Source organism: Phoxinus phoxinus (assembly GCF_949152265.1).
Source record: "Phoxinus phoxinus genome assembly, chromosome: 23".
NCBI classification, from domain to species: domain Eukaryota; kingdom Metazoa; phylum Chordata; class Actinopteri; order Cypriniformes; family Leuciscidae; genus Phoxinus; species Phoxinus phoxinus.
In genome coordinates, this window is record NC_136898.1 from 14,275,453 (window position 1) to 14,303,445 (window position 27,993).

A 27,993-nucleotide genomic window follows, 5' to 3' on the forward strand; every position below is an offset into this window, starting at 1 on the left:
AAAATAAATAGCATGTAAGTCAACATGTTTTGCATTTGAAATGATAATTTCTGTAATTTGCGAGTACTATATAGAGGATAATTAGGACCTCTTTGTGATATTCCTAAACACATAATCAGCCTTTTAAGTCTGTTAGTTGAAGGACACGGCAGCGATTTTCTGCCTTCTAGCTCCATATGCAGCCCTTGATGTTTATAATACACACCTGTTGGTTGACTTTCATGAATAATTATAAATGCTAAAAGCAATGGCTTGTAAAGCAAAAGAGGCAGATGGATTTAGCACTGTTTTCAATTACATGATATGTGGTTTGAGATTCACAATCAGCTGAAAGTCAATTGCATCGTGTCAAATCATTTGCATTGCTCTAGTCGCTTTTGCGACAGCAAATTAGCATCTCGTGTTCAAATGCTTTACAAAATCAGGCACTTAGTGTAAATCTGCGTCTCTTTAATTTGAGCTGGGACAGGCCTTGTGTTTTGTAGAATTTCTGATCCTCCGCATCAGAACCTGTGGGAATCCATCAAAACATCCTCAGCATCAAAGCTGGAGTCTTTGAATCAAAACTGTGGAAACTATGTCTGAGTCTGTAGAGTCCTGTTCCAGACAGCACTGAAACTTTGTGTCTTTTTTATGCCATCTGTCATATTTCTGACTCGACTGATGTTGTTAAACAAGTGTATGAATGTATTGAAGCAGAGCGCTGTATACTGAGCGTGAGCGTTATTTGCTTGTGTGACATACATTTTACAGCAGTTTGTAAGGTTTTTGAATATGATGAAAGTGTGGAATGTGAGGTTAGTTATCTCATGTCAAAGATTTTGTGGATACTAAAAAGCAAATTTAATTTCCATTTTTAACATCTTCGCAAATTTCAAAGGTTGTTTACTCCAAGAAAACGCTAGCTTTGTTAGGACTATATGTGTCCTATGTTCCCTGAGTTGCAAGACGTGGATGTAGGGTAATAAGAGTGCATTTGACTGAATTTCATGCTGAATTGCACCCCAATTTACTCCTATTGCAGTATAACAAATCTAGCATGCTTAAAAGAAGAAACGGCTCATTAGTGAACCTTCTCTCCATCTATCAAATTAACTTTACCTGGAAATATCTAGATGAATTGGTACATTTTTCATTCTTTTGTCTGGGGATCAAACTGCGGATTAAATAGCTCAAAATGCTTATTTAAGTGTTGACTTTTGCTTATTAGAACTGGTCATAAACAAATCTTTCAGCTTGGAAACCTGCTGCAAATGGTACAGGGCTCGTCTTAAAGTCTTTATACAGTATTAACATTTATATATGTCCTAAAAAGTTTTAACAATTTATTTCTGATGGTTTTGATTAGTCAAAGGGGGACTGAAGGGTGAATAAAAGGTTAATTTCAATTATTATTTTTTACATGTAGGCTAAATTATTAGATTATGGTACTCCAGACATAATATTAGGCAGAATTTGGAGCATAATAACATACCCCTTTTACTATTTCTGGTATGCTATGCTTTACTAAATTCAGGATGGGCTTAATTTACTATGACTCGTGTTAAATCTGCATGCAAACATGCAGAAATCATGATTCAAGGTTGTTGTTTTTTTGTAGTAAAATCAAACTTAGATTTGCTGATGTTTTTCAGACAACATACTATTTTGAGTTCCTATTGATTAAACCAATCTCTTTCTTTGTATTAACTCATATTTTTAGTTTCAACGAACTCAATTAAACATTTTTTTTTTAAAAGAACTTACTTTTTCAAGTAAAACCAACAATATTTTTTAATAAAACTGTTAATTGTGTTTTAAACTTGTTTTGATAATGGCACACGTTTCAGTACTCCAAAATCTTGAGCATGCTTTTAGAAAAGGTGAGGTTGTGCGGAAAGCCCTTATATGGCCTTAGTTTGGGCATGTTTTATGCAAATTACCAGATGTGGGCATGCACTCCTTTATTATTATCTGCAACCATCAATTAGAAAGCATCAGAAAGCAGATAAGAACAAGTTTATGTGTACATGCACCTGTTGTGAAGCCATCTGAAATTTTGCACAAGATGTTTTTGTTTTTTTCGCACACACAAATATGCAAAATGTAGGAAATTATTAGGGAATGAGTCCAAAGTACTTTTAAGATAATGTTTGTCTTCTCCATCTATATTTCGTGTGGTCTGTTGCTCTGTTTAAAAGGTTGACGGAGACGTTTTATGAGGGGAACTGGCTTTGTTTTCTTTGAAGGTGTGTATTGTGAATATAGCAGATTTCCTTTAGGCAAATTGACCTGTCACGCTGTGTTAGCTCACTGACAAACCATTCAGTCAGCTTCAGATGTCCCTGTATCCTTTGTGTCTTTGTCCCCTTGGGTGTCCTACTTTTAAATGCTTTTAAGGTTTTAGTAAGTATCAGGGACCTGCTTGCTGTGTGAGCTCTGCTATTTTTCCAGCTCCCAGTGGCTGTGAGGGTCGGAATCCCCTCGGCTGAATCACTTCGCGCATGAGTGGTTTTGTTCTGTGCCATGGTTGACCAATCGACTCATCGCATTGCATAGCACAGCCACGAAATGGGTCATTCTGTCAGTGATGCCCCTTCCTATCAGTGATCGTATTTACATGTGCCCGTGATGCAATGTCGAAGCGCTCCTAATCATAGAATGGCAGAGCCAGCAGTTTGGTCAGGAGTGATTAGATGTGCTATGCTGAAGACCTGAAGGTCATACAGTCTCTGAGTGGAGCCGTCGTACCCTGCGGTGGGATTCCCAGTCCATCTAAAGTTAGTGGTATGTCCAAGATGTCAGTTTGGATTGGACACCACCAGCCAAAAATCTGTCTGCTCAGCGAACATGTCCCCTACAAAGTGTATCTGCATTACACCTAAAGTGTAAACAGACTGTTTGACACAATGTTATATAGAGAAGACCAGTAAATTACTTCAGTCAATTTTCTTTATAAAATCTATAGGCTATTAAACATTTTTGTAATTGCCCTGGAAAAAGAAACTCGCATTGATTTTTTTCCCCACCCTTTTTAAGAAACAAACAAACAAACAAACAAAACCCTTAAAATCTTACATTTTACATGAAATAAAAAGGGATGTGAATTGATTAATAATGTAAATTTATTAAATTACAGCTAAGTTAGGGAAATTAGTCAATTACATATATCAATATTTGCTGAGATATTCTGAGGATAATTTAAAGATGAAAGGCAGAGGCATTTTAATATAGACCGTTAATAATTAAACCTCTGATTTATTTTGCACATTTTTCAAATATTTTAGAATGAATGAATCACTGAATTAACACATTCAATTGAAAGCCATTATATATAAGGTTATACTGCATAAATGTATGTAATTTACATTTTTAATCTACAGGAAATTTAATTAAAAGGAACTGTATTCACACAAATATGGAGAAAGACTGTAAATCTTTACAGGCACCTTTATAACAACTAGCCCCAGTAACCCTGATACCAATGATTTCTGTGTAGCTTATTGCCAAATTGAATAATTCATTGCAGATACTTTTATATGCGTCTAATATTCTCACAATTTAGTTGTAGGCAATGGACTGTAGTAAGAGAATGAAGCTCTTGCCAAATAAAAAAAAACATTTCTCTGAATTGCTTTAGGTTGGTCTCAGGTATCGTTGACAGTCGAGTAAATTTCCCCAGAGAAAATCTGAAGAGAAATTACACTTTTAGGCTGAACACACCACACCAGCTCTGGTATTGAAACACTCTACTGAACTGACTTTGGTTTCTGGGAGTGTGTGTCTAAAAACATTAATCTTTCAGTCTGACTCTAATCTCCTCAAAATGTTGGGCACATTACAGTTTAATAAAGTTTGACACCAAAGTTTGACTCATGGTAGGGTCGGATGCTTTTGATGTGTAGCTGAATCACAAACCAAGTAATGGATAGCTTGAAAAATAAGTGAATGTTCCCAGCTCACTCAGGCTAGAGTACTGATAGCAGATGATGTGCCATAAAAAGAATTTGTCATAAAAGCTCGCAAACTGTGTGAAGTAGTTCTTGTTGAATTCATCAAAAAAGGCGATCGATATTAAATATGTTTTTCCACTGTTCCTACAGGAATGATTTACACCACTGGCACCCTAGATTGCGAGACTCAGGATTCCTACTGGCTAACGGTATATGCGACAGACCGAGGTGTGGTGCCGCTCTCTGCCTCTATTGAGGTGTTTATCCAGGTGGAGGATGTGAATGATAATGCACCTTTGACCTCTGAATCCATCTACCACCCATACGTCATGGAGAACTCTCCCAAAGATGTGCCTGTTGTCCGTATCCAAGCCCGGGACCCTGACGTTTCCGCTTCAGATAGCCGTCTCATGTATCGTATCACTGCCGGAAATCCTCAGAACTTCTTTTCCATAGATTCCAACACAGGTAAGGTTGATTCCATGGATTCCAACACAGATTTTGTTTCCCCCTATGAAGAAACGAGCAAAAAAAATTATTATATTTTCATTGTATTACTGGGGCTGCAAATTGACTTAAAATTTTAATTAAAATTAGGTTAAATTATGTACATTAATAATCGCAGTTAATTGCATATATGAATGTTTTCAGAGAATCATAAGGATTATAATTTATAATATTATATACATTATTTGTTTCTTTGAAGTAATCACTTAACACATTTAGTAATTAAGTGATCTATACAATTATACTGCATAAACATTTATTATAGAAATAAAAAAATAGTAATATTTGTAATACTGCATAAATGTGCCATTTGCACTTTTTAAATATAAACATAAAAATGTTGTATATATGTTTGTTTATACAGTGCTATGCATAAGTTTAGACCCATGCTAAAGTTGCCTAAAAAGAGGAATTAAAAAATATTTTGATAATTGATCTTAATGCCTTAATTTAAAAAAATGAGAAAAAATTCAACCTTTAAGGACACCAATTTTCTTTGTGAATGAATAATGTATCGTAAATATATAAATGTTCTTCCTTAAAATACAGGGTGCATAAGTCAGGACACCCCTATGTTAAATTCCTATAGAGGGAGGCAGATTTTTATTTTTAATTCCTTTGGAATTAAAATAGCCCCACATCATCACATACCCTTCACCATACCTAGAGATCGGCATGGTTTTATTTCAGTTAGCCTAATAGCTGGTTGGATTTGCATTGAGAGATGATCTTATGGAAAGTACACAATGCCAATCTCTAGGCATGGTGAAGGGTATGTGATGTGATCATGTGGGGCTATTTTAATTTTAAAATTGTATTCCTCTTTTTAGGCAACTTTAGCATGAGTGTCTAAACTTATGCATACATTGTATAAAGTGTGTGTGTGTGCGCGTGCGTGTGTGTGTGTGTGTGCGTGCGTGCGCTGCCATGATCTCTATCGTATGGAAAAGAGGAGCGTGTCCATTCATTAAAATTTCTCCTTTTTAATCATACTGAACAAATAAGAACATACAGGTTTAGAATTACATGACTACAAGACAATTAAAAATAACTTTCTTTTTAAGAGCAAAACATGCAGTTTGTCATTGATTCTCAAAGGGAAGTTGTATCAGTTCATGAAATGTATGTATGTGTGTGTATATAATATACACACATTAAAAAACTGTAATATTTTGAAATACTATTATAAAAAAAACGGTTTTCTGTTTTAATATACTTTAAAATATAATTTATTTCTGTAATGCAAAGATGAATTTCACAACAATCAGCATCATTACTCCAGTCTTTAGTGTAACATGATCCTTCAGAAATCATACTGATTTGCTGATTAATTATCAGTGTTGGAAACAGTTGTGCTGCTTAATATTTTTTTGGAACCTGTGATGCTTTTAGGATTCTTTAATGAATAAAAAGTTATTTATTCAAAATAGTAAAGAGTTATATTGTTAGAAAAGATTTCTATCACTTTTAACAAATTAATTTAATACATCCTTGCTGAATAAAAGTATTAATTTCTTCTTTTTTTTTTAAAAGGAAAAACATTACTGACCCCAAACTTTTGAAAGGTAGTGTATATTGTACAAAACATTTCTATTTTAAATTAATGTTTTTTTTATTCATCAAAGAATCCTGATAATATTAAGCAGCACAATTGTTTCCAACACTGATAATTAATCAGCATATCAGAATGATTTCTGAGGGATCATGTGACACCGAAGACTGGAGTAATGATGCTGAAAATTCAGCTTTGCATCACAGAAATTGTATTTTATTTCAAAGTATATTCAAATAAAAATAACATTATTTTAATTGTAATAATATTTTACAATATTACATTTTTTTTTCTGTATTTTTGATCAAATAAATGTAGTCTTGATGAGCAAAAAATACTTCTTTCCAAAAAAAAAACATTGACCCATTCATATATATCAAATCAATCATATATATATATATATATATGTGTGTGTGGTTGAAAGCAAATCTACAGGAAATACTGCATGAAAATCATTTGTTTCCTTCTGAATTTGCAAGAAATGAAACTTTGATCATATTTTCCTTTGAAATTTCATTACAGCGTCACCCAGTCCAAACCTCCCATTGCTTTCACAGATCCTTTCACAAGTACTACTAAACAAACTGAGCAGCACAGGCTGTAATCTGCTTCAGTGTCAGGACATTCTAGTGTGAAGAGTTAACACACATGCGGAGTTCTTATCCCGTGGCGTGCTGGGTGCATTCTGCACTGCCGATTACACCCCGGCGCTGCTTTCCTTGTCATTTAAGAAGTGAGTCATGGGAGCTTATGTATGCAGCAGTAGTCAGTGAATTAATTAAACAAGGTTTGGTGCCAGCAGGAAAGCTTTTCATTCTACTATCGGCAAATCCCTCCAAGGCAGCATGTGGCAGCACATATTTACACTGGAATACGAGGTTTAAGCTCAATAAATCTAACTCAATATATATAATGAGATGTGAGTGAGTGTGTGCATGCGATGATATGTGGAGAGGAGAGAAGTAATGCTGTATTTCTCCATGACAAACACTCTTTATGAAAGCCTTTGGACCAGTATGTGTGTTCAAGGATGAAATATATGAAAAACAAAAAAGCTGAAAGAGAATGAAATTATGGTTGAATCAACCCAAAGGTATCAAACCTTGAGTGTGTTGTAGTTTGCCCCTGGACTGCAGTCACAGATTCTACTTTAGCTCCAGCCACTGCTGGGAAAAGCCGTTGTAATTGCTCCCCACTTATCTAGCTCTCTTTTTGTGATTGCCTGTTGAACTCAGCCTAAGTGTTTAGATAAATTGCATTGTGAGCTCTTTTATAAAAACAAATGTGCTGTGACTAAGCCAGCAACCAATTACTGCACCCTGAAAATAGACAGTGCATGTTTGATTATTAGTTTAGAGCGCTTGCCTCTAATAGAGTCATATCTTTTACTATTTCTTTTAGTTACAAACGCCCTGCCAAGAATGTCTTTACAGTAGATTTAAATGGATGACTTAAGAGTAAAAATCCTTTACACTTTCCTCGCAACCACTGGTTCCCCAACGTCTCTGCGAGCTCATAGCTTCTCTAATTTCTCTAATTGACTCTCTGTGGATGGCACACATTAGGGAAAACTGTGGATTCCAGCTGTGCGATTCAACCTGTGCCATCAGGAGTTCTTTGTTGCCATGGCTATATTTCACTGATAATCTTTGGCTCAGAAATAACGTGCAATGGATTTATTTCAGGTAAATAATGGGAACTTGTGCTGAAATTGTGGCAGTGTTCTTTAAAATGCTGAAATTTGCAATACATTTGCGCATGGGTTATATACAGTATATTTTAAAAGGAGTCTCTCAGAGAATCTTCTATATCACTTTGTTCTGTGGAGCACAAAGAAGGCATTCTCAGTAAATGGAGACTGAAGCTCTCGAGCTTCAAAAAGGATGAAAACGCACCTAAAAGTATTATAGAAGTTATCCATACAACTGATGTGTGCTATATTCCAAGCTCTGGATGTGAAACAGACTGAAATTTGAGCTTACGTACATTCTTCAGAATTTCTCCTTTTTTTGATCCACAGAAGGAGGAAAGTCACACTGGCTTTGTACTATATTGGGTGGGTAAATAACCCCCCCTCCCCCATTTCTTTAAGCCCTCTTTTCTGCAGCTTGTCAATATGTCCACAGCAGGAATTGTTGTCAAACCCATACACCCGCTTAAAGTTATTTACCTTCAGACTCCATCATCCAGATGTCTTGTGCCTTAAGGAAGCATTCATATCCAGGAATGTCTTCCTGTTCTCAATCTCTGCTGCACTGAAGTGTTTTTAAAGCCTAGTTACAGCCACCGGGGTTTGGAAAATAATGCATTCACGAGATGCCATCTGTGGGTTTACGTTAGACGCTTGTCTCTTGAGCGGCCTTTTCCCCCTGAAATAAACAATGTTGTGTGAATTTATGCACCCTTTTTGACATGTTATTAATCATTGTCGAGTGGAGCGGCTCTCCTTGCTGATCGTTGCAGCCCTTACATTGCACAATTGTCATGAAAGTCATTGTTTATTCATTTTTATCATAAAAAAATATATATTTGTTTTTCAGGACTCATCACTACCACATCAAGGAAACTGGATAGAGAGCAACAAGAACAGCACTTCCTTGAGGTACTGTACATTACCCATCTGACTGGAAAAATAACCCCCCAAAAATTTCCCAAAAGGCTCAACCCAGCCTTAAAGAAGTCATTCATTCCTACTAGATATTGGCATTTTAATGTATCTTAAAATAGAATTGATTGCATTAAGCAATGATGCTGAAAAGCTGTATTTTCAGCATCATTACTCCAGTCTTCAGTGTCACATGATCCTTCAGAAATCATTCTAATATGCTGATTTGCTGCTCAATAAACATTTCTTAGTATTTCCAATGATGAAAACAGTTTAATATTTTGTTTAATAAATAGAAAGTAAAAAATTAAAAATCAGTGTTTATTTTTAAATAGAAATCTTTTGTAACATTGGTTTTACTGTCACTTTAGATACATTTAAAGCATCCTTGCTGAAAAATAGTATACATTTTTTTGTTTTGTTTTTTACGTACTGACCCCAGACTATTGAAGTGTATAAGGAAACACAATGGCAATGCTACTGCTTTACAGGTATTTGATTGTCAAAATCATTTATCAAATTGTAGAGCATTTTTAAGGATATACAGTTGATTTGCAGGTCTAATAGAGATGATGATTTACTGTGTTTTAGACACCTGGCTTTTAAGCGTTTGATAAACAGGATCTATTGACTGGTATTATATGAACTTTTACTCTCTGATGCATTTTAGTTCATTAAAAGGATATGTTTATCCTCTTAACTGTGTACCAACTCCCTGGCTGTTGCTTTGTTTGTATGCTTTCATACACACCTCTGAAAAATCAGAGACTTCCAAGTTGGAGGTCTGACTTCAAATGCTTTTTTGAAAGTAGATAACTGACAGAAGTAAGTTACAAATTCCAACTTTCTGAGTTGAATGAAACACTGCATCACTCATTCCAGAAATCATGAAGTTCCGTGGAATTCAGGAGTAATTTTAAAGAATGTATGCTCCTCTTTTCAAAACTTCATAGCTATTAAGCTTTTAAACACAAAACACTTTAAGCTCGTATCAAATGACTTCTATCAAATACTTCTATATCAAATTTTCTATTTCAAGACATGAAATATTTGTATTTGCACATGAGTGAATGAGTTTGTGAGCTCCAATTGAGGGAAAGGTTTTAGTGGTAATTCACCCAAATAGTGATAGTAATATAGCGCACATCATCATACTACTTTTATTGCGTGTGTGTGTGCGTGTGTGTGTGTGCGCGTGTGCGTGTGTGTGTGTGTGTGTGTGTGTGTGCGCGCGCTGCCATGATCTCTATCGTATGGAAAAGAGGAGCATGTCCATTCATTAAAATTTCTCTGTTTTTATCATACTGAACAAGAACATACAGGTTTAGAATTACATGACTACTAGACGATTAAAAAGAACTTTCTTTTTAAGAGCAAAACATGCAGTTTGTCATTGATTCTCAAGGGCAGTTGTATCAGTTCATGAAATGTTGAAATAATGTAATTCCACGAATGGTCAAGTACTGAACAGGTACTGAAACTAGGATAGATCTACAGAGAAAGTTCAAATGATTACTTTTCAATAGCTTCAAGTATTTTATTGATAACCATATAGGATACACACTGACTTATTTAATGATCTATTATAGGAACACATTTGTCCGTTGAACAAAATAGAGAGATGCTACCAGTGAGTGACCTATTGAATTCATTGGAATATAAGGGGAAGCAGTTGTAGTATTGAGTGAGGAATGGCTTTGCACATCCAGGATGTAAAGGCAATGATGTTTGTGATTTTTTATTTCTAATGTCTTATAATAAGGTGCCGTAGAGCAAACGACTGACCTACACCTGCATTATGAGTGACAGAAAAGATAAAGCCAGCGTATACTGACCAAGGACTCTTATTTAACACCAAAACACGTGCAGATGTGCAAATTTTCATTCAGTCTGGTGAGCAGCCCTTAAATTACTGATCCGTCAATGAGGGCAGTACAGTAGCGCTGATCAATGGGATGGGTGTGGCTCCCCGTGATCCCTGCTCAACATGGACAGAGTGGAATGAGGGCCATTGATTTCTGTGCTCACTAAATGATGATTCACTCTGCAGAAGGCTTCTAGTTTCAAAGTTCATATTTTACATCTAGCGCCTCAAGGTGCCTGCTTTGAGAGAGCAGCCCAGGCATCAGTGTCTCCAGTGTGTCCGCGCTGACTGCGGACGGTCCCCATTAAAGATTTAGTCCATAGAGGCTTTCATGATCTGCTGCTTGTGAGTTTGCAGTGGTGTAATTTGCCCCTGGCCTCTTTTTGTGACTGATCAAGTTCTGGGAATATCCAGTGGAGCTCCATGTAGAAGAGTGAGATCAATTGCGGTCTTTTCTGAAAAATGCGCCTGAGTTGATCTTTTTTTTCTATTTTATTTTAAAATAGATTTTGAGTAGAGCTTTGTTTATTTTATGGATAGTCTTTTTATGTCTCTTGACAACAGAGAAATGTAGAGTTGCTATGGGGTTGCTAAGATGTTTCAGTGTTTTTTGGCACATTGCTGTGTGGTTGCTAGGGTGTTTTAATGTCTGTACGTCAAAAATCTGATCGCTTAATTTGAGGTTTAATTTTTGTGCATGTTTTCATATTTCTAGTCCAATGATATGGGAGGAGTTACAGGATAGAAATATTAATGGAAAATATTTGGTAGTTCAAAGTTGAAAAGGTACATTGTAGATGCTATAAAGAATAACCCGGGGAAAATATACCAATTATATACTATTGTGAAAAAGTTTGGGGTCAGTAAGATTCTTGTAATGTTGATTTATCAAATTTTGATTTTATAAACTTTATTTATCCCCAAGGGAAATTTACACGAGGGGAAATGTACTAAATCTCACACTAAGGCTGCATTTATTTGATGAAAAATAACAGTAATATTGTGAAATATTATTACATTTTAAGATAACTTTTCTATTTTAAAATATTTAAAAATGTCATTTATTCCTGTGATTCCAAATAAAATGTCAGCATCATTACTCCAGTCTTCAGTGTCACATGACTGAAATCCTTCAGAAATCATTCTAATATACTGATACTGAGAAACATTTCATGAATGCATGAAGAGACAATGAGTGACTGACCATATACCTATCAAAATCTGTACATGCAGCTACCTTGACCTGTTAAAACTAACTATATAGTCACAAACTGCATTTTCATAATAATTTTGCTTATATGTGTTTATCTAGGTTACAGTTATGGATGGAGGAGGGATCTTCAGGCAGTCCACTGTCTGGGTGATAGTGCATGTTCAGGATGAGAATGACAATACGCCTGAATTCAAAGAGTCGGTGTACCGCATCATCCTTCTGGAGCGGGACCGCAACAAACGCGGTGACCCTGTCTACAGAGTCTTCGCCCATGATCGAGATGAAGGGTCCAATGCAGATCTCACATACAGCATTGTGGATGGAAATGATGATGGCAAGTTCGTTATCGATGCTAAGACAGCCATGCTGTCGTCCAAGAAGATGGTCACGGCTGGTGGCTATGATATTCTCACGGTAAAGTACCAGACAGATGGGTATTTCAGTTCACATTGAAGTTTTTCTTTTATATGCAGCGTTTTAGCAGAATAAAGTTTTCAGCCTTTTCTACTTCATAATTTCTATGCCCTCCTCAGATAAAAGCCATTGACAATGGGACCCCTCAGAAGTGGTCGACCACCCGTTTGCATGTTGAATGGATTAGGAAGCCCGTGCCTTCTCCACTGGCCTTGCGATTTACCGCAGCCGTTTACAACTTCACAGTAGGGGAAAACGCCAAAGTGTATGAGTCAGTTGGAGAGGTCTCAGTTTGGCAGACAGCAACTCCTTTATGGTTCGACATCATTGGTGAGCATCAATAATGCAGCAGTTCCAGTCATAAATTAAGTCGGGTTGCAAACTTTAATGTCGTAATATTACTGATGTTAATGTCTGCTTAGGATGAATCGCTTGTGTTGTAGCATTCCTCAGTTGCTTCGGATAAAACCGTGCTGATGAATAAATGTAAATGTAATTTAAAGGATTAGACCTCTTTGGTAAACAATGCTGACAATGATTTACTCCATTTGCTCGTTGCTTACAACTCATCTACATATTTATCATTTGCATCTATGTTCTGCCCATAGTTGGACAACAGAAGATGCATGGATGGTAAAGTTAGTCAACTAAAATATGCATAGAGGGTCATTTTGATTAAACCCTCTTAGTATTTGGGATTTTGCTGAGCATTGTAGATGTTGTACCACGTTGGGGGCATTGCTTGTGTTATTTAGTTGGAAAACTCCCAAATGAATAAGCATTTAAAAAGTCATTTTTGAATCTGTTTAGCTTAATATGAGATCTTGACATCCATGTCAATTTTCTGTTTTCCTTTTCTTTCCATGCATCTGTATCTGTCTCTGAGAAGGTGGAAGGACGTCACGGGAGATGTTTTATATCCCACAGAGCTCCTGTGGTGGAAACTGTTCATCTGACAGCGGTAGGCTAACTGTCAGTATTTTGTAGTTATTTTCCTGAGCGTGAAGGTTTGGCTAGTTTATCTGATACCTTTAGATACTCGCTTTAAAAACTCCATTTGCCGCAGGACAAACGTGAAGCTCTCAATCCTGTAAACACTTTGAGTGCTGAGATTCCTTCCAGACTTTGGTCTTCTGATCTCATTTAAGTGCAGTGGAAATTGAGTGGAATTGGAACAGATGCATGCACTGAATACTAAAGATGCTCAGAAAGTTTGCCCTTATCCGTCAGAATGGACCTGAATTAATGATTTGAGAATCTGCCGGGAAGAGGCTTGTACCTGACACAGATGTTTGTGGGAGTCGAAGATAAGAGACCCGAGGCTGATGGGAAAGATCCCAACATAAAGCGGTTGATGTTTCGAATGCTGTGAAACTTTGATGAATCGCTGTGAAACATAAAAAATTTATTTCTCACTGAAGAGCAAAACTGCATGACAGTTTGATTGGTAGAGCGTTCACCTTGATCCTTTTCTGCTAAACCTTTACCTCTTCATTGGATAAATAAATGCATTTTCTATCACTTTTCATTTTTCAGGTCATGCTAACTGTGATTTCTTGGTGTAATAGGAAACTATGATGGTCCATTTGATATTCAGAGAGGGATGGGGACCATAGTAATAGCCAGACCTCTAGATGCAGAGACACAATCACTATACAACATGACGGTACAGGTGACAGATGGGACAAACACAGCCACTACACAGGTATATTTTTAGTTGTGTAAACATCCTGGAAACTTTTTCTTACAGAATCAAGACTGTTAACTTTGCAAGAAACTAGCAAAAATATTATTCCTGGTAGCTGTGGTTGAAATATCCAAGAGAGAAACATCTCTAAGATGTTAAGCAGTGTGCCAACTTTTATCTAATTTTATCAACGTAAGTTTGCAGTGTGAAAGAGATATCTATATAATCTTCACTGAATTTGTCTTCAGATATGCCAGGGGCTGCTGAGTATTTCAGTGTCCCAGAAACCCACATCATATTGTCATTCTAGCATGTGCATTTTCTATTTCTTATTTAAGCTGTTTTGACATCAGTACATATTGCAACAGTGTAGATTACTTATAGGGATGAGATGAATTTCTACTGTATGTGAAAAGCTAAAATGACTCTGTCCCCTGTATCTACAGGTTTACATAAAGGTTTTGGACAGCAATGACAACGCTCCCATTTTCTCTGAGCGTACATATGAAGTCTTGGTGTCTGAGGATACACCAGCAGACACTGAGGTCTTGCGCGTCCGGGCCAGGGACAAGGATGAACGGACAAAGTTGAGCTACTCCATCCATGGCAGCGTTGATCCGGCAAGCATGCGGATGTTTAGGATCAATCCTGGTACTGGTGTCATGTACACAGCAGATCGACTGGACTATGAGGTCCGCACTCAACACATCCTTACTATTATGGTAAGAAACACGATTTCTATTATACAACTGAACTGAGGTTGCAATGTATTGGTAGATTAGTTGATAAGTGATTTTAAATCTAAAACACGCCATTTCACATATGACTATACTTAAATTATATTACCATTAATTGATATATAAATAGATAAATGAAAAAATTTAAATTAAGTGTGTGTAAAACCTGATGTATGTTATACAGCATGATTCAGAAAATATTTAAATGTTCATAACATAATTTTTTAGTGTTCAAAATGAGAAATGTTCTATTTGTTTCCTGGTTTTAGTAAACTAATCAATGTGGACTCTTGAACCCCACTGTATCTGTGTATTTTATAGTATTTTAGATTATCAGAAATAAAGATTTTATATTTTATATTGTTAACTGTGCCTTTCTGTCTTTTTATTCCTTTTTTTCTCATTTTGCTTGTTTCTTCACAAATCTTTTCCATGCAAAGACTATTAGTTTTTCTCCTCAGCTCTGTCGCCCTGTGTTTCCTCCCTTTTTCCCCCTTTTTTTTTTAGGTGAAAGATCAAGAATTTCCCTATTACAGAGACCTGGCACGGATTATTGTGACTTTGGAGGATGCCAATGACCAGCCACCCTTTTTTACTCGCACTATGTATGACAGTACGGTGTTTGAGTCGGCCCCTCCAGGAACGTCAGCTTTGCAGGTGATCGCACTAGACAGAGACTCAGGGAGAAACGGGGAGATAGTTTACTCAATTGATGCAGGTAAACACCATGTTCTCTGCTCTTGAATTTATTACGCTCCCTGATAACATTTCCATTGTTCAGCTGTTTTGAGTAAAACTGATTGCCTATGCCGCTGAGTGTGATGCATTAGCTCATTTCTTTTAACATGTCATGCATCTTAAGATTTATCTTTGATATATCCTTTACCTGTAATGCCACTTTTCATGATGAACTGACAGGCATATGTCATTTTATTTTCTTTCTCAGGCAACGCTGGTGGCTTTTTTGGAATAGATCCACTATCTGGCATCATTTCAGTAGCCAGAGAGCTGGACCTTACAACTGTGGGTTTTTATACCCTTACTGTGAGAGCCACAGATGGAGGTACACCGGCATTAAGTAGCACCACTGCTGCTAGGATCGCCATCTCTCTGTCTGATTTCTCCAGTCCAAAGTTTGCCCAACAAGAATACCAGGCTGAGATTACGGAGAATGTTGCTGTCGGGACTTTTGTCATAATGGTCTCTGCAATTAGTCGATCCATACTGATTTATGACATTAAACAAGGGAATGATGAAAGGAGGTTTAAAATAAATCGTTACACAGGTGTCATAACAACACAAAGGGATTTTGACTTTGAGATGACCTCCTCATATATTTTGGCCGTTCAGGCTGTCAACATGGCTGGGATTGCCTCCACTGTCACTGTCTGCATCCAGGTTGTTGATGAAAATGATAATCCTCCAGTTTTCCAAGAGCTCACATATAAAGGGACCATCAGTGAGGCAGCCCCTATCAATAGTGTGGTGATGAGTGAGGATGGAAAGCCCTTGGTAATTGAAGCCACAGATGCTGACAAGAATCACAATGCCCTCTTGATCTTTCAGATTGTGGAGGACACAGCTAAATTGTTCTTTACTGTGGACTCGGGAACAGGCTCAGTCAGAACTATAGCCCAGCTGGACTATGAAACATTCAGTGCTTTTTATTTTTCTGTTAATGTGCGGGACAGTGGCAGGCCTCAGCTAACAGCTGAGAAGTCAGCCAATGTCCTAATCAGGGTTGCAAACGTCAATGATTCTCCCCCTCAGTTCTCACAAGAAGCTTATGACACTGTGTTGCTTCTTCCAACATATGCTGGGGTTGAGGTTCTGAGAGTAGAAGCCACTGATCCAGACATGACCAGTGATCTGATGTATTCTTTGGCTGATAGCAACTTGGATCACTTTGAAATCGAACCATCATCGGGTGTCCTCACGGTCAAAAGCAGTAAACTCTCCAAAGACCGTTATCGTTTCAATGTCAAAGTGTCAGATGGACGGTACTTTTGCGCAGCACTTGTGACGGTGTTGGTCAGGGAGGCTATGGACAGTGGTCTCCTTTTCAGTCAAACCTCTTACTCCTCCTCTGTACTGGAGAATAGTGTGAACATTACCACAGTGAGCATTATAAATGCTGTAGGAAACCGCTTAAATGAACCACTTAAGTACACTCTTTTGAATTCAGGGACACGCTTTACAATTCGTCCCACATCAGGGGTTATTCAAACCACAGGAGTCCTTTTCGATCGAGAACAACAGGAACTGTATGAGCTGGTTGTAGAAGTGAGTAGAGAATACGACCAGCTGCGAGTTGCTAGAGTAACCGTCAGAGTAGAAGTTGAGGATGTTAACGACAATGCCCCTGAGTTTCTAGGCCTTCCATATTATGCTACTGTGCAGGTTGATGCAGAACCTGGCTCACCCATTTTCCAGGTGTCCGCGACAGATTTGGACGAAGGGATAAATGGAGCTGTGTATTATGAGCTGAAGGAGGACCATCCACAATTTGAAGTGAACAAGCTCACTGGGGAACTTACTCTTAAAAGGGCCTTTGATGCAGACTTGTCCAATGTTGAATATCCACTTGTCGTCCTTGCACGTGATGCAGGCTACCCCTCCTTGTTCACTGTTGTTGAGCTTCCAGTTACAGTTGTGAACAAGGCCATGCCTGTGTTTGACAAGTCTTTTTATGGCATATCAGTAAGAGAGGACATTGCAGTGTCCACTCCCGTTTTATGCATAAATGCCACCAGTCCAGAGGGCCAAAACATTATATATACTATTGTGGAAGGGGATCCCTCCTTTCAATTTGACATAGGCTTTGACAGTGGTGTGATTAATGTCATATATCCTTTAGACTATGAGACCACACCCTACTATAGGCTAACCGTCAGGTCTATGGACACTCTCACTGGAGCCAGATCCGAAGTAGATGTGGACATAGTTGTGGTGGATGTAAATGACAATGCCCCTGCATTTCGCAATGCCTCATACACCACCACGTTGTCAGAAAACTCAATGATCGGTTCTAGTGTGATACAGCTCTTGGCAACAGACAAAGACTCTGACAAAAACAATGTGATTAACTATCAGATCCTCTCTGATGGATTTAACAGCACAGACTACTTCCTCATTGACAGCACAAGTGGACTCGTGTTAACAGGCCGTCTTTTGGACTATGAACTTACACCAAGCTTCAACTTTATCGTTAGGGCAACAGACAATGGTTCCCCTTCCCAGAGCAGTGAAGTCACTGTCACCATCTTGGTGAGTGACGTTAATGACAATCCACCATCCTTCAGCCAACCACTTTACGAAGCTTTTGTGAGCGAACTGGCTCCCAGAGGGCACATTGTGACATGTGTCCAGGCTTCTGATGCAGACAGCTCAGATGCTGAGAGTTTGAGGTACAGCATACTCTCTGGAGATGAGAAAATGAGCTTCATAATAGACTCCCAGACAGGTGTCATTTCCTTGTCCAGCCAGCGCAGACAGGGGATGCGGACAGCGTACAACCTCAATGTGTCTGTATCGGATGGGGTGTTCACCAACACTGCACAGGTGAACATTCGAGTCATGGGGGCTAACCTTTACAGCCCTGTCTTTAGTCAACGGTTCTACTTGGCGGAGGTCCGCGAGAATGCCCCTGCAGGTACCAGAGTCATTCAGGTGCGTGCCACAGATGAGGACTCAGGGATTTTTGGTCAGATCGTGTTTTCTTTTATCAATGACCTTGGAAAGACTCAGTTTTACATTGGAGCCGATGGCCTAATAACGACAGCTCAGAAACTGGACAGAGAGAACCCAGTGAACCGAGACATTGTGCTAACTGTAATGGCACTTGATGGTGGGGGAAGAGCATCCTTCTGCACCGTTAGGGTAATTCTTGCTGACGAGAATGATAATGCTCCACGTTTTAGGGCTATGGAGTATAGAGTTAGCATAAAGGCTAACATGCCAATGGGATCGCTGGTGACTCAGATCCAGGCTCAGGACCCAGATGCCGGCGACAATGGCAGAGTTAACTACTCGCTGTACAGTGAGGCAAGGCTTCCTCTAGTAGATGTGCTAGAGATTGAGCCTGACAGTGGCTGGATGGTCACAAAGGGAAGCATGGCACATCTCAGAGGAACGGTCCTCTCCTTTTTTGTCAAAGCTACTGATGGCGGGATCCCAGCCAAACATTCCCTTGTTTCTGCGTTTATTCATGTCTTACCACCTGATGCAAATGTGCCCTCCTTCACCCAGCCCCAGTACTCTTACACAGTCCCAGAGGACACACCTGTTGGAACAGCCTTGGGATCAGTGTACTTAAGTCCTGGTCAGACTGCCTCATTTTCTGTAGTAAATGGAGAGACTGGGGAGAGTAACCAGGGTGGGACATTTTTGGTTGAGAGAGAAACTGGACTTCTAAGGCTTGTTAGCCCCCTTGACTATGAACTCATCAACATTTACCGTTTCAAAGTTGCTGCTACCATGAGGCTGGCACTGGTTGAATCCATGTCTGTAGTAGATGTAGAAGTGAAGGTGCTAGATGTGAATGACAACAAACCATTATTCGGAACCAGTTCTTATGTGGCCATGGTTATGGAGGGCATGCCTAGGGGTACACGGGTTATCCAGGTACGAGCACTTGACCCTGATTGGGGCTCTAACGGACAGGTTAATTACAGCCTTGGCCCAACCCTAAACCAAGAGCAGGACAAAGCAAGTGGATCTAAATCTGTCTCCGGTGCTATGTTTGTTATTGACAGCAAGACTGGTTGGATCACTACTCTCGGTGACCTGGACCATGAGATGTGCCCATCTTACACCTTCAACGTGGTGGCATCTGATCTAGGTGAAGGTGTCCCACTATCCTCAACAGCTGTAGTGACTGTTGCAATAGCAGATGTCAATGACAACCCCCCTACCTTCGAGAGGGAGTACTACAGAGGTGCTGTGCGAGAGAGTGACCCACTGGGGGAGGTGGTTTCAGTGCTGAGCACTCGTGATGGGGACAGCTCTGATCAGAATCGGCTTGTCAGCTTCCATATCACAGGTGCGTATTAAAGTAGGCCACTGGAGGATGATTTATGGCTCTCGGAGGCTCTCCGGGAAAGATAATCACATTGAAAGGGTTTAATTTAATGAACTAAGTGTGCAAAAGCTATATGAGTAAAGAGCCATCTGCTTTATGTGTCACATTACTTTGTTTAAAGACCATCTGGGGATGTGAACAGATTGTTAGAATTAAGCTCAGTTTATTGTTTTCAATAACTTGGGATACTTTATATATCCTCTCCAAAAGTGTCCCTAAGTGTTTCGGTTCACTTAGCATGCTCTTAGAGTTATTTTGATGGGTGTAAGCACAAATTTTAATTTGATGTGTTCAGTATAGTTTATGAAATAATATGTTTTGTTTTACTTAAAATAAATAACAATAATACCTTACAGCATATAAACATTGTTATGTGTTTATGGAAATTAAATGCATGATAGTTTGGTTTCTGTGCAGGCCATCACAGAGTTTTACAAATCTTCCTTACTCATTTATCTAAATTCTGTGGCCATTCTTTTTGACTCAGGAGGAAACCCCAAGGGGGTGTTTGGACTGGCTCCTGTTCAGGGGGAGTGGAAGGTCTTCGTGAAACGGCCTTTGGACAGAGAGGAGCAGGATCAATACCTGCTCAATATCACAGCCAGTGACGGCCTGTTTGTAACCCGCATAGGCGTAGAGGTCACTGTCATTGATGCCAATGACAACAGCCCCATCTGCAATCAGGTCTGAGCAATTGATTTAGGCTGGCATTTGTCATCTCATACAGCCTAAGTTAAGAACTACCATGTTTAATGCCTGCATACTGATGTAAATGAAGTCTTTTTACACAAATGTATTTTGTATTAAGAATTCAATACAATACAATTCAATAGTTTTAATAGTTTTTCATCATTATTTTTTTAGGCTCAATATGAGGCCTCGTTTCCAGAAGATGTGGCTATTAATACTGTTATTCTGACAATTGGAGCAACAGACTTGGACACTGGTGTCAATGCAGAAGTTCAGTACTCTCTGTTTGGTATTGGAGTTGAAGATTTTTACATGGATGCAAATACTGGTATTTCTGCACAAACTTCTTTCACATTTGCTTTTACACTTTCGACACTTTTAACTTTTCAGTGTCTTAAGGCTTGAATACACTACATGATTTTTTGCCCTGATTTGCACTGGAGGAGTCAACACTAGTTGCATAAAGTCAGAGCATGTCTGCAGATTTTGTGCAGTCAGAGTTGACAGGTTTCACAAAAAGTATTCTTTTTTTTTTGCCTCAGACTATGATTCCTTCCAGTCTGATGATATCAAACATGTTTGACATTTTTCATTCGTCTCTTAGCAACACTGTGCATGTTTATGCATGATTTTGTGTTCAAAGTGATTTGAGAAGTCTGGTAGTGTGTGATCCTGTGTCATTTAGTGGTTACTGCCCATTTGTTTTCTGCAAATATTTTCAAATTTGCCAGGTGTATGATGCTTATTGTTTTAAAAAACTGTTCAGATTTCTGTCACTGCATTCCAGCCTTTAGATTATTTTAAGTAATTGGTTACAATACAATTTTGCCTGCTATCCCAGATTGCTTGGGAAGTTTAAAGCATCTTTAGATTGACCGCATTGATTTAGTAATTACTTCATTGACGTCATTAGGCTTGATTGAATGAAACATTTATGAGACACAAAAATATTTAGCACCGCCATCCATCATTTACAGTATCTTTTATTCATCTCACTGAAGTTTTTACTTAATGCAACTCTGCCCCATGGTTCTGAGATCTATCCTGTGAGGCTTTTCACGACTTTTCTTATGTCTCTCTCTTTTTGTGCCAGGTGAACTGAAGACAGCCTCTCTGTTGGACCGGGAGAGAACGGCAGGTTATAAGTTGGTAGCGCAGGCTACAGATGGAGGAGGGCTGTTCTGTCGCTCTGAAATTTCTCTGACCATTCTGGACGTTAATGATAATGCACCATCATTTGCCTTCACACAGTTCATGGCGAGTGTATATGAGAGCGCGGCGCCCAAGGCCTTGATCACACGCCTTCAGGCTAATGATCCAGATGAAGGTGTGTATTTCACACGTGAATCATTTAGGTTCAACTTTATATGAATATATAAGTGGTCTTGTGACTGATCACCATATCTTTTTTCCAAACCTTTTCAACCCCTTTTGCCCTTTTTATTTTAAATAGTCCTGATTTTGAAAACTAAAAAAACACAAGTTCATAAAACTCTCATAATAATGAACAAATAATAAGATAGTGTTTAAAATTGTTTTAGATGAGGTACAGCATATCACATTGCAAGCCCTTATGTTTAGCGTATTATCCTTTTTTGGATTATAAAACATTAATCTCTAGAGGGAAACATTATCATTGCATGTTTGATGTTTTTTTTTAAATGCATTCTCCCAGGTCTGAACCGGAAGATTGTGTACACACTTGTTGACTCTGCTGATGGTATGTTCTCCACTGACCCATCCTCTGGTGTGGTGATCCTGGAAAAGTCTCTGGACAGAGAGGGGCAAGACATGTATTCGATCAGGATCAAGGCTACTGACCGAGCAGGGGCCGATGGCTCGCTTTCCACCCAGGTGGACCTCACCATCGTGGTTCTGGACGTGAACGACAATCCACCTGTGTTTCAAAAGCAAGATTACGCGGCCACAGTGCCTGAAGATGTTACTGTAGGAACAGAAGTGCTGCGCGTCTTTGCCACGAGCGGTGATATTGGAGTGAATGCAGAAATCTACTTCAGATTCTTGTCTGGAAATGAGCTGGGAAAGTTTTCCATTGATGATTCAACAGGCAAGGCGGGGAGACGGATGTTTTCTGCTCGTATAACTATTATTTCTGGTTTGAAATTGTTTTGCAGTTTTTAGTTGGATTTCTTTCAAGTGCTTACTTGTAACTAACACAGACAAAGGCGTATTGTCAGGTCATTTATATTTCCTATTTCTTAATCATTGAGAGAAATGTAAGGAAGTCTATTGACTCCAGACAGGACATTATGATTTGACAAATTGGGTCTGTTACAACAGCACAATATAAGTGCAGCGATTGGGAAAATTAGTTATGAATGCTCCACAAAATTCGAATAATCGTGCTTAACATGCAGAAAACATGGGAACAGTTACTGAGAGCGCTCTTTGTCTCTTAAAAAGATGTAGGCAGTCAGTGGAAACCCTGAAATATAACAAAATTTTTATAGTTATATCACTTCCCATCCATTCAGTTTTGACAAAAGAATAATGTGCTTTTAGTTTAAACTTTAAGAGAATTAAGCTCTTAAAGGCGCAAGGAAGTACAGTGCTTTCTTTTGGCTATTGTGTGTGCGCTAAACGTTCTGGCTTTTATTGCATCCAAAGGAGCCTTTGTATTGAAAGTTATGTAAATGTGCCGTCTATCATATGCATAGAAAATAATTCTCTTTGCTCTGACTCATATCTCGTATGATCCCAGGCATCATTTCTGTGGCGGACGATCTTGACTATGAGCTCTGCAAGGACTTTTTCCTAAATGTCGAGGCCTCTGATGGCGGATCGCCTCCCTTGAGGGCCAGGACCATAGTGACCATAGAGCTACTGGACGTCAATGACAACTCGCCTTCTTTCAGCGAGGACATTTACAATGTTCTGATCAGCGAGGACGTGGCCATCGGAGAGACCGTCACAAGGGTAAAGTTCTCTCATTAGCCGAGCCACTTCATTGGCATTTAATTAGCCGCAGACATAATTTCAATTTCACAGCTAGCATATAATTATACTTATTGCTCGCATAAATCCCCTTTAATGAATTATGCTAGTTATTCATTTGTACCGTGTACTTGAGCTGTAATATAATTTATCGCAAGAGAGTGTAATTTGGTTCATGATCCGCATAAATTCAGGGATTTTTGGCCTCTCTGGAATATGCTAGAATATATGGGCTTGTTATCTGTTTGTTATGTGCAGCTGTTCGCAGAGGACCTGGACAGTCAGATCAATGGGCGAATAACTTATTCCATTCTGAAAGGGGACCGTGACAACCAGTTTTGGATCGACCCTGTCACCGGGCTTCTGAAAGTTAACAAGGCACTGGACAGAGAGACGGTTAGTCCTTGGAATGAGCTTGGGTACTTTGGCTAATGAATCTTGACATCTCTTCGAGACACTCTCCTGAGACATTGCATGATTTCGGCCAATTATGTTTAAATCAGCCGTAAAGTCTTTAATTAGGCAAATGTAGGATTGAAATAGAGGATTTGTGTGACTGTGGGTGAGCGGACAGTCCTGTTCTTCTAAAAAAGACATTTAATAAAAGTTGAGTCATTCTAAACTGTTTTTGCCTGACATTTATCCTCCTGTCTCACTTGTATAAGGTCTCAAGCTATTCATTGTCTGTGCAAGCGTTTGACAGCGGGTCACCTGCCAAGTCAACCACTGTGAATGTCAATATCGAGATTGCTGATGTGAACGACAACCCGCCGATCTTCTCTCCCGCTAATGCTTCAGCTGTGATTCAGGTGTGAGCCACAGTCTTAATTTTTTATTTGCAGCAATAGACATTGTCACATACCTACAATATATGCGACATGTGACTGTTGCTAAGGCAAGTGCTACTATTACTGTTGCTTAGGGATTTCAGCAAACGACTGGATGATTTATTGAATATTCACATTATATTTACAATGCTTTTAAATGTTGTTTTTCACCATTAAGAATGTGTAATTCGATTTGTTTAGTGCTGTTACAACATGCATGCTAAGACGGAAATGTTTTAAACTTCAGTAGCAAAATTTGTAGGTTTACAAAATCAGTTGTACTGTAAATCAGTCTTTCAATGAACGGATTTCAATGTTCCCTGTGTGACATTTTAAAGTATTTAAATGTTTTAGTAAAATACACTCTAACGTTCAAAAGTTTGGGGTCTGTTTGATATTTTAATGCTTTTGAAAGAAGTGTCTTATTCTCACCAAGGCTGGATTTATTTGATCAGTAATACAGTAAGAACTGTAATATTGTGAAATATATTATTAATATTATTATAATTAAAATTATTATTAATATAAAAATATTAAGTAGTTAAAATAACAATTTTCTATTTTAATTTCATGTGATTTCATCATAATATTCATGTGATGGCAAAACTGAATTTTCAGAAGCCATTACTGCAGTCTTCAGTGTCACATTATCCTTCAGAAATCATTTGAATATGCTGATTGATTATTATCAATGTTAAAAAAATTGTGATGCTTAATATTTTTTTGTGGAAACCATTACAAGATTTGCAGGATTCTTTGATGAATAGAAAGGTGCAAAGAACACAGTTTGTCTTTACTGTCACTTTTGATCAGTTTGATGTGGCCTTGCTGAATAAAATTATTATTTCTTAAAACGTACTGACCCCAAGCTTTTGATTGGTAGTGCATGTTGGTCAATGTTGCAGTTTATGACTATTATAGTATGTCTAATATTGTTCTGTAATATTGCTTCATATATATGGAAAATATAAAAAAAATCTTCTTTGCTTTTATTGTTTATAATATTTTTTTTGCTGTATTTTATATAATACTCTTAACATTGAGCATTTACTTGGTTGAAATGAAGGGTCCTCTAACAAAAATAAAATCAGCCTTTCAAGCCATTTCAGAGCAAATACATAAATATTGGGATATATTGTTAGAAGGCAGAAAAACCTGAGATCAAGTATTAAATCTGTAAATCTTCCCATGGAAATGATTTGTACGGCTTGTTGAGGAGAGGTGTGCTATGTTTTATGATCTACCTCCACGGTGATAAAGTGTCTAAGAAATCCCATAGACTTACTAAAAAAGCTACCTGAGCCATATACAATATATATGGACTAGATAGAATATTATGTACTGGTAACTTTAGGGTCTGTGTTCTTGACTAGGTCTAGGTAGTAGACAACCTAGCAATTACCTAAGAGTAAGACACACTTGCAAAGTCGTACCTATTACCCACCGCACACTAGCATTGAAGACTTTTGTACAGTCAAGCACCACTCACATTCTCTTCAGGAATTTTTTTTAATTGAGACCTTATTTCTGTTTTGTTTTTTTCCCCATTCAAGTTGAACATGCCTGCAGGAACTACCATCCTCACCTTGTCAGTTTCTGATAAGGACTCCTCCAGAAATGGCGCACCTTTTGAGTTCCGCATCGTGTCTGGAAATGAGGGCAATGCCTTCAGTTTGGACCAGAATGGAGAATTACGGACAAGTCGAGTGTTTGGTCCAGATGCGACGCGGGAGTATACGCTTGAGATACAGGTTAGTACAACTCTGGAAAACAGCTAAAAAAAGTAAAATGTCTGTTAAAGTCAACATGAAACAGAAGTTGGGATAGCCTTTTCTTCCCTATTGTGATGTATAAACGAGTGAAACGGCTTCTCGAGCTAGAACTTTTTTTGAGTGGGACTTGAATTTGTTCTTGAATTGATTGGATGGTTGTGGTTTGCTATTGCTGTGATGTCATGTGAGTGACAGGTTGTCCCGCACTCACGCCAGTAAACATCATCAGAGAAGAGATGTCGCTGCACGAGGGAGGGGAAGTTATTTTGAATAAAGATTATGAGGGCACATGAATAAAAAAAATAAAAAAATGTGCACAGATAAATCATTTATAATAAATACTTTAATATTCCATAAAAAAAAAGATTGGTCAATTTTAATTTCATGGCGACTTTAAAAAAAGTGTGAATTCAGAATGACTGAAATCACATGTGGTTGTTTCTTAAACTATGAGCACTTTTGATAAATTTAAACACTTTTCTGTGAATGAAAAGGTTCATTTCATAACTCATTTTATATATTATAAATAATGAATTATAAATAATTTAACAAAAAATACCACTTTTTAGATTCTTTGACCAAATTATAGGAATGACACACAATAACAATATTTTATTCACAAGCGCCTGTGTACCTTCTGGTAATTTGATTTTCTGCTTAAAAATAATTAAAGAGAAATGAGAAATGGTTCGATTCGTTTTGTTTAAGAAACTGAAAAATTAAAATGGAGCTAGATTTTATTCATGGGTAAAAAAAAAGAAAAAGAGATTATGCTTTAATATTTGTTTTGCATGGGTGACCCTTTTCAACTCAACCTGTCTTCTGTATAGCCTACTGTGTCCCATCATGCAGAATAAGAGTTCATCTAATGTAGCCTACATCTCTGCAAATTAGTTACAATAACGTTTCTTCATACTGTTTGACTGTTGCTTATATTTCTTGCCAATATACATCTCGTTTACAGCACAATAACACACTTTTCTGGTCGGCAAGGCACCGGTGCGATTCCTTGCATTGTTTCTTGATAACAGCGGAAAGAACTTAAAATACTCCGTCATTTTTAGTCATACAGATAAGAGTAAGACATCATTCAAAACTGTCTACTTCTATTTGTATACACTCAAAATAACAACAAAATGAAAACAAGTGAGTGTGCTTTCTGCCATCTCTCTCTGTGAACAACTTTCTGAAACGTGTCAAAAATAAACCGAAACTCAGCAAATACTTGCCTCACAGACAAAACATGTGACATCTGACAAAACATTGGACATGTATTGTACAGTCTAACTTGTCTGAGCTCATTATCACACACGAAGTGCAAGCTATTCATATGATAATCATCCATAATCACCTCGATAAAACAAAGCACCTAGCTTCATCAGGCTACTAAATAGGCTACTTTTCATTTTTTTTTGGAATAATTCACACTGTAAGGAATAAGCCTTGAATTTAGCCTACCTCAGAATTGATATTTACCTTGATTTTTACCCTTTTTTTCCACATATCACAGGTCTTGTATTTACTATCATGTATGCTCTTCACCGACACTGTTAATAGTTAATAGAAATGGTTTATATTTATTAAACTCTTGTTTAGATTGTTGTAGTTTTAAATGTAATTAATATTTTTCTGATTGATTTTAATATTTTAAGACAATAGTCTGGGATTTAAAACAACAAAATCTGGTTGGATGGATGGAAAAAGGTACCTAGACAATCTTAATGTAACCTTCATGTATCATAAAGAAAAATCTAAAACATAAACGTGTGTAGTTAAAGAAACACTCATGTAGCTGCGGTGAGATTTCTAAGGGATTGAATATATTTCTTTAGTTTGAAGCTTTAAAATTGTACAATGTGTTTTTGTCCTTGTCAACAAGGTGCGTGACTCTGGGAAGCCTCGTCTGTCCTCCACATCCTTTGTGTTTGTGCGTGTCATCGGAGACAGCCTCTTCAAACCTGTGGCCTTCCCACTGGAAATCAACATTGTCATGGCAGCAGATGTGTTTCCTGGCGGGGTTATAGGGAAGATCTACGCCACAGACCGAGACGAGAATGATGTTCTTTCTTTCAGTCAGAGACCACTAACAAAGAGTCTTTTCAAAATCAACAGACAGGACGGGAAGATTGTGGCACTAAATGGCTTGGAGCCTGGAAGG

General features: G+C 38.0%; 1 protein-coding gene across 1 annotated transcript in view; it reads left to right on the plus strand.

The window, feature by feature from the left end:
• Window positions 1-27,993, plus strand: part of fat3b (FAT atypical cadherin 3b) — a 53,250-nt gene that overhangs the window by 5,791 nt on the left and 19,466 nt on the right. The window contains exons 3-20 of the mRNA XM_079600669.1: window positions 4,083-4,400; window positions 8,532-8,593; window positions 11,773-12,087; window positions 12,207-12,417; window positions 12,977-13,048; window positions 13,656-13,792; window positions 14,221-14,496; window positions 15,019-15,229; window positions 15,458-19,552; window positions 20,079-20,275; window positions 20,456-20,609; window positions 21,375-21,608; window positions 21,957-22,349; window positions 23,004-23,218; window positions 23,495-23,632; window positions 23,902-24,045; window positions 25,617-25,814; window positions 27,715-27,992. Of these exons, the coding sequence (XP_079456795.1) occupies window positions 4,083-4,400; window positions 8,532-8,593; window positions 11,773-12,087; window positions 12,207-12,417; window positions 12,977-13,048; window positions 13,656-13,792; window positions 14,221-14,496; window positions 15,019-15,229; window positions 15,458-19,552; window positions 20,079-20,275; window positions 20,456-20,609; window positions 21,375-21,608; window positions 21,957-22,349; window positions 23,004-23,218; window positions 23,495-23,632; window positions 23,902-24,045; window positions 25,617-25,814; window positions 27,715-27,992 (7,648 nt within the window). The remainder of the gene's footprint in view (window positions 1-4,082; window positions 4,401-8,531; window positions 8,594-11,772; window positions 12,088-12,206; window positions 12,418-12,976; window positions 13,049-13,655; window positions 13,793-14,220; window positions 14,497-15,018; window positions 15,230-15,457; window positions 19,553-20,078; window positions 20,276-20,455; window positions 20,610-21,374; window positions 21,609-21,956; window positions 22,350-23,003; window positions 23,219-23,494; window positions 23,633-23,901; window positions 24,046-25,616; window positions 25,815-27,714; window position 27,993) is intronic.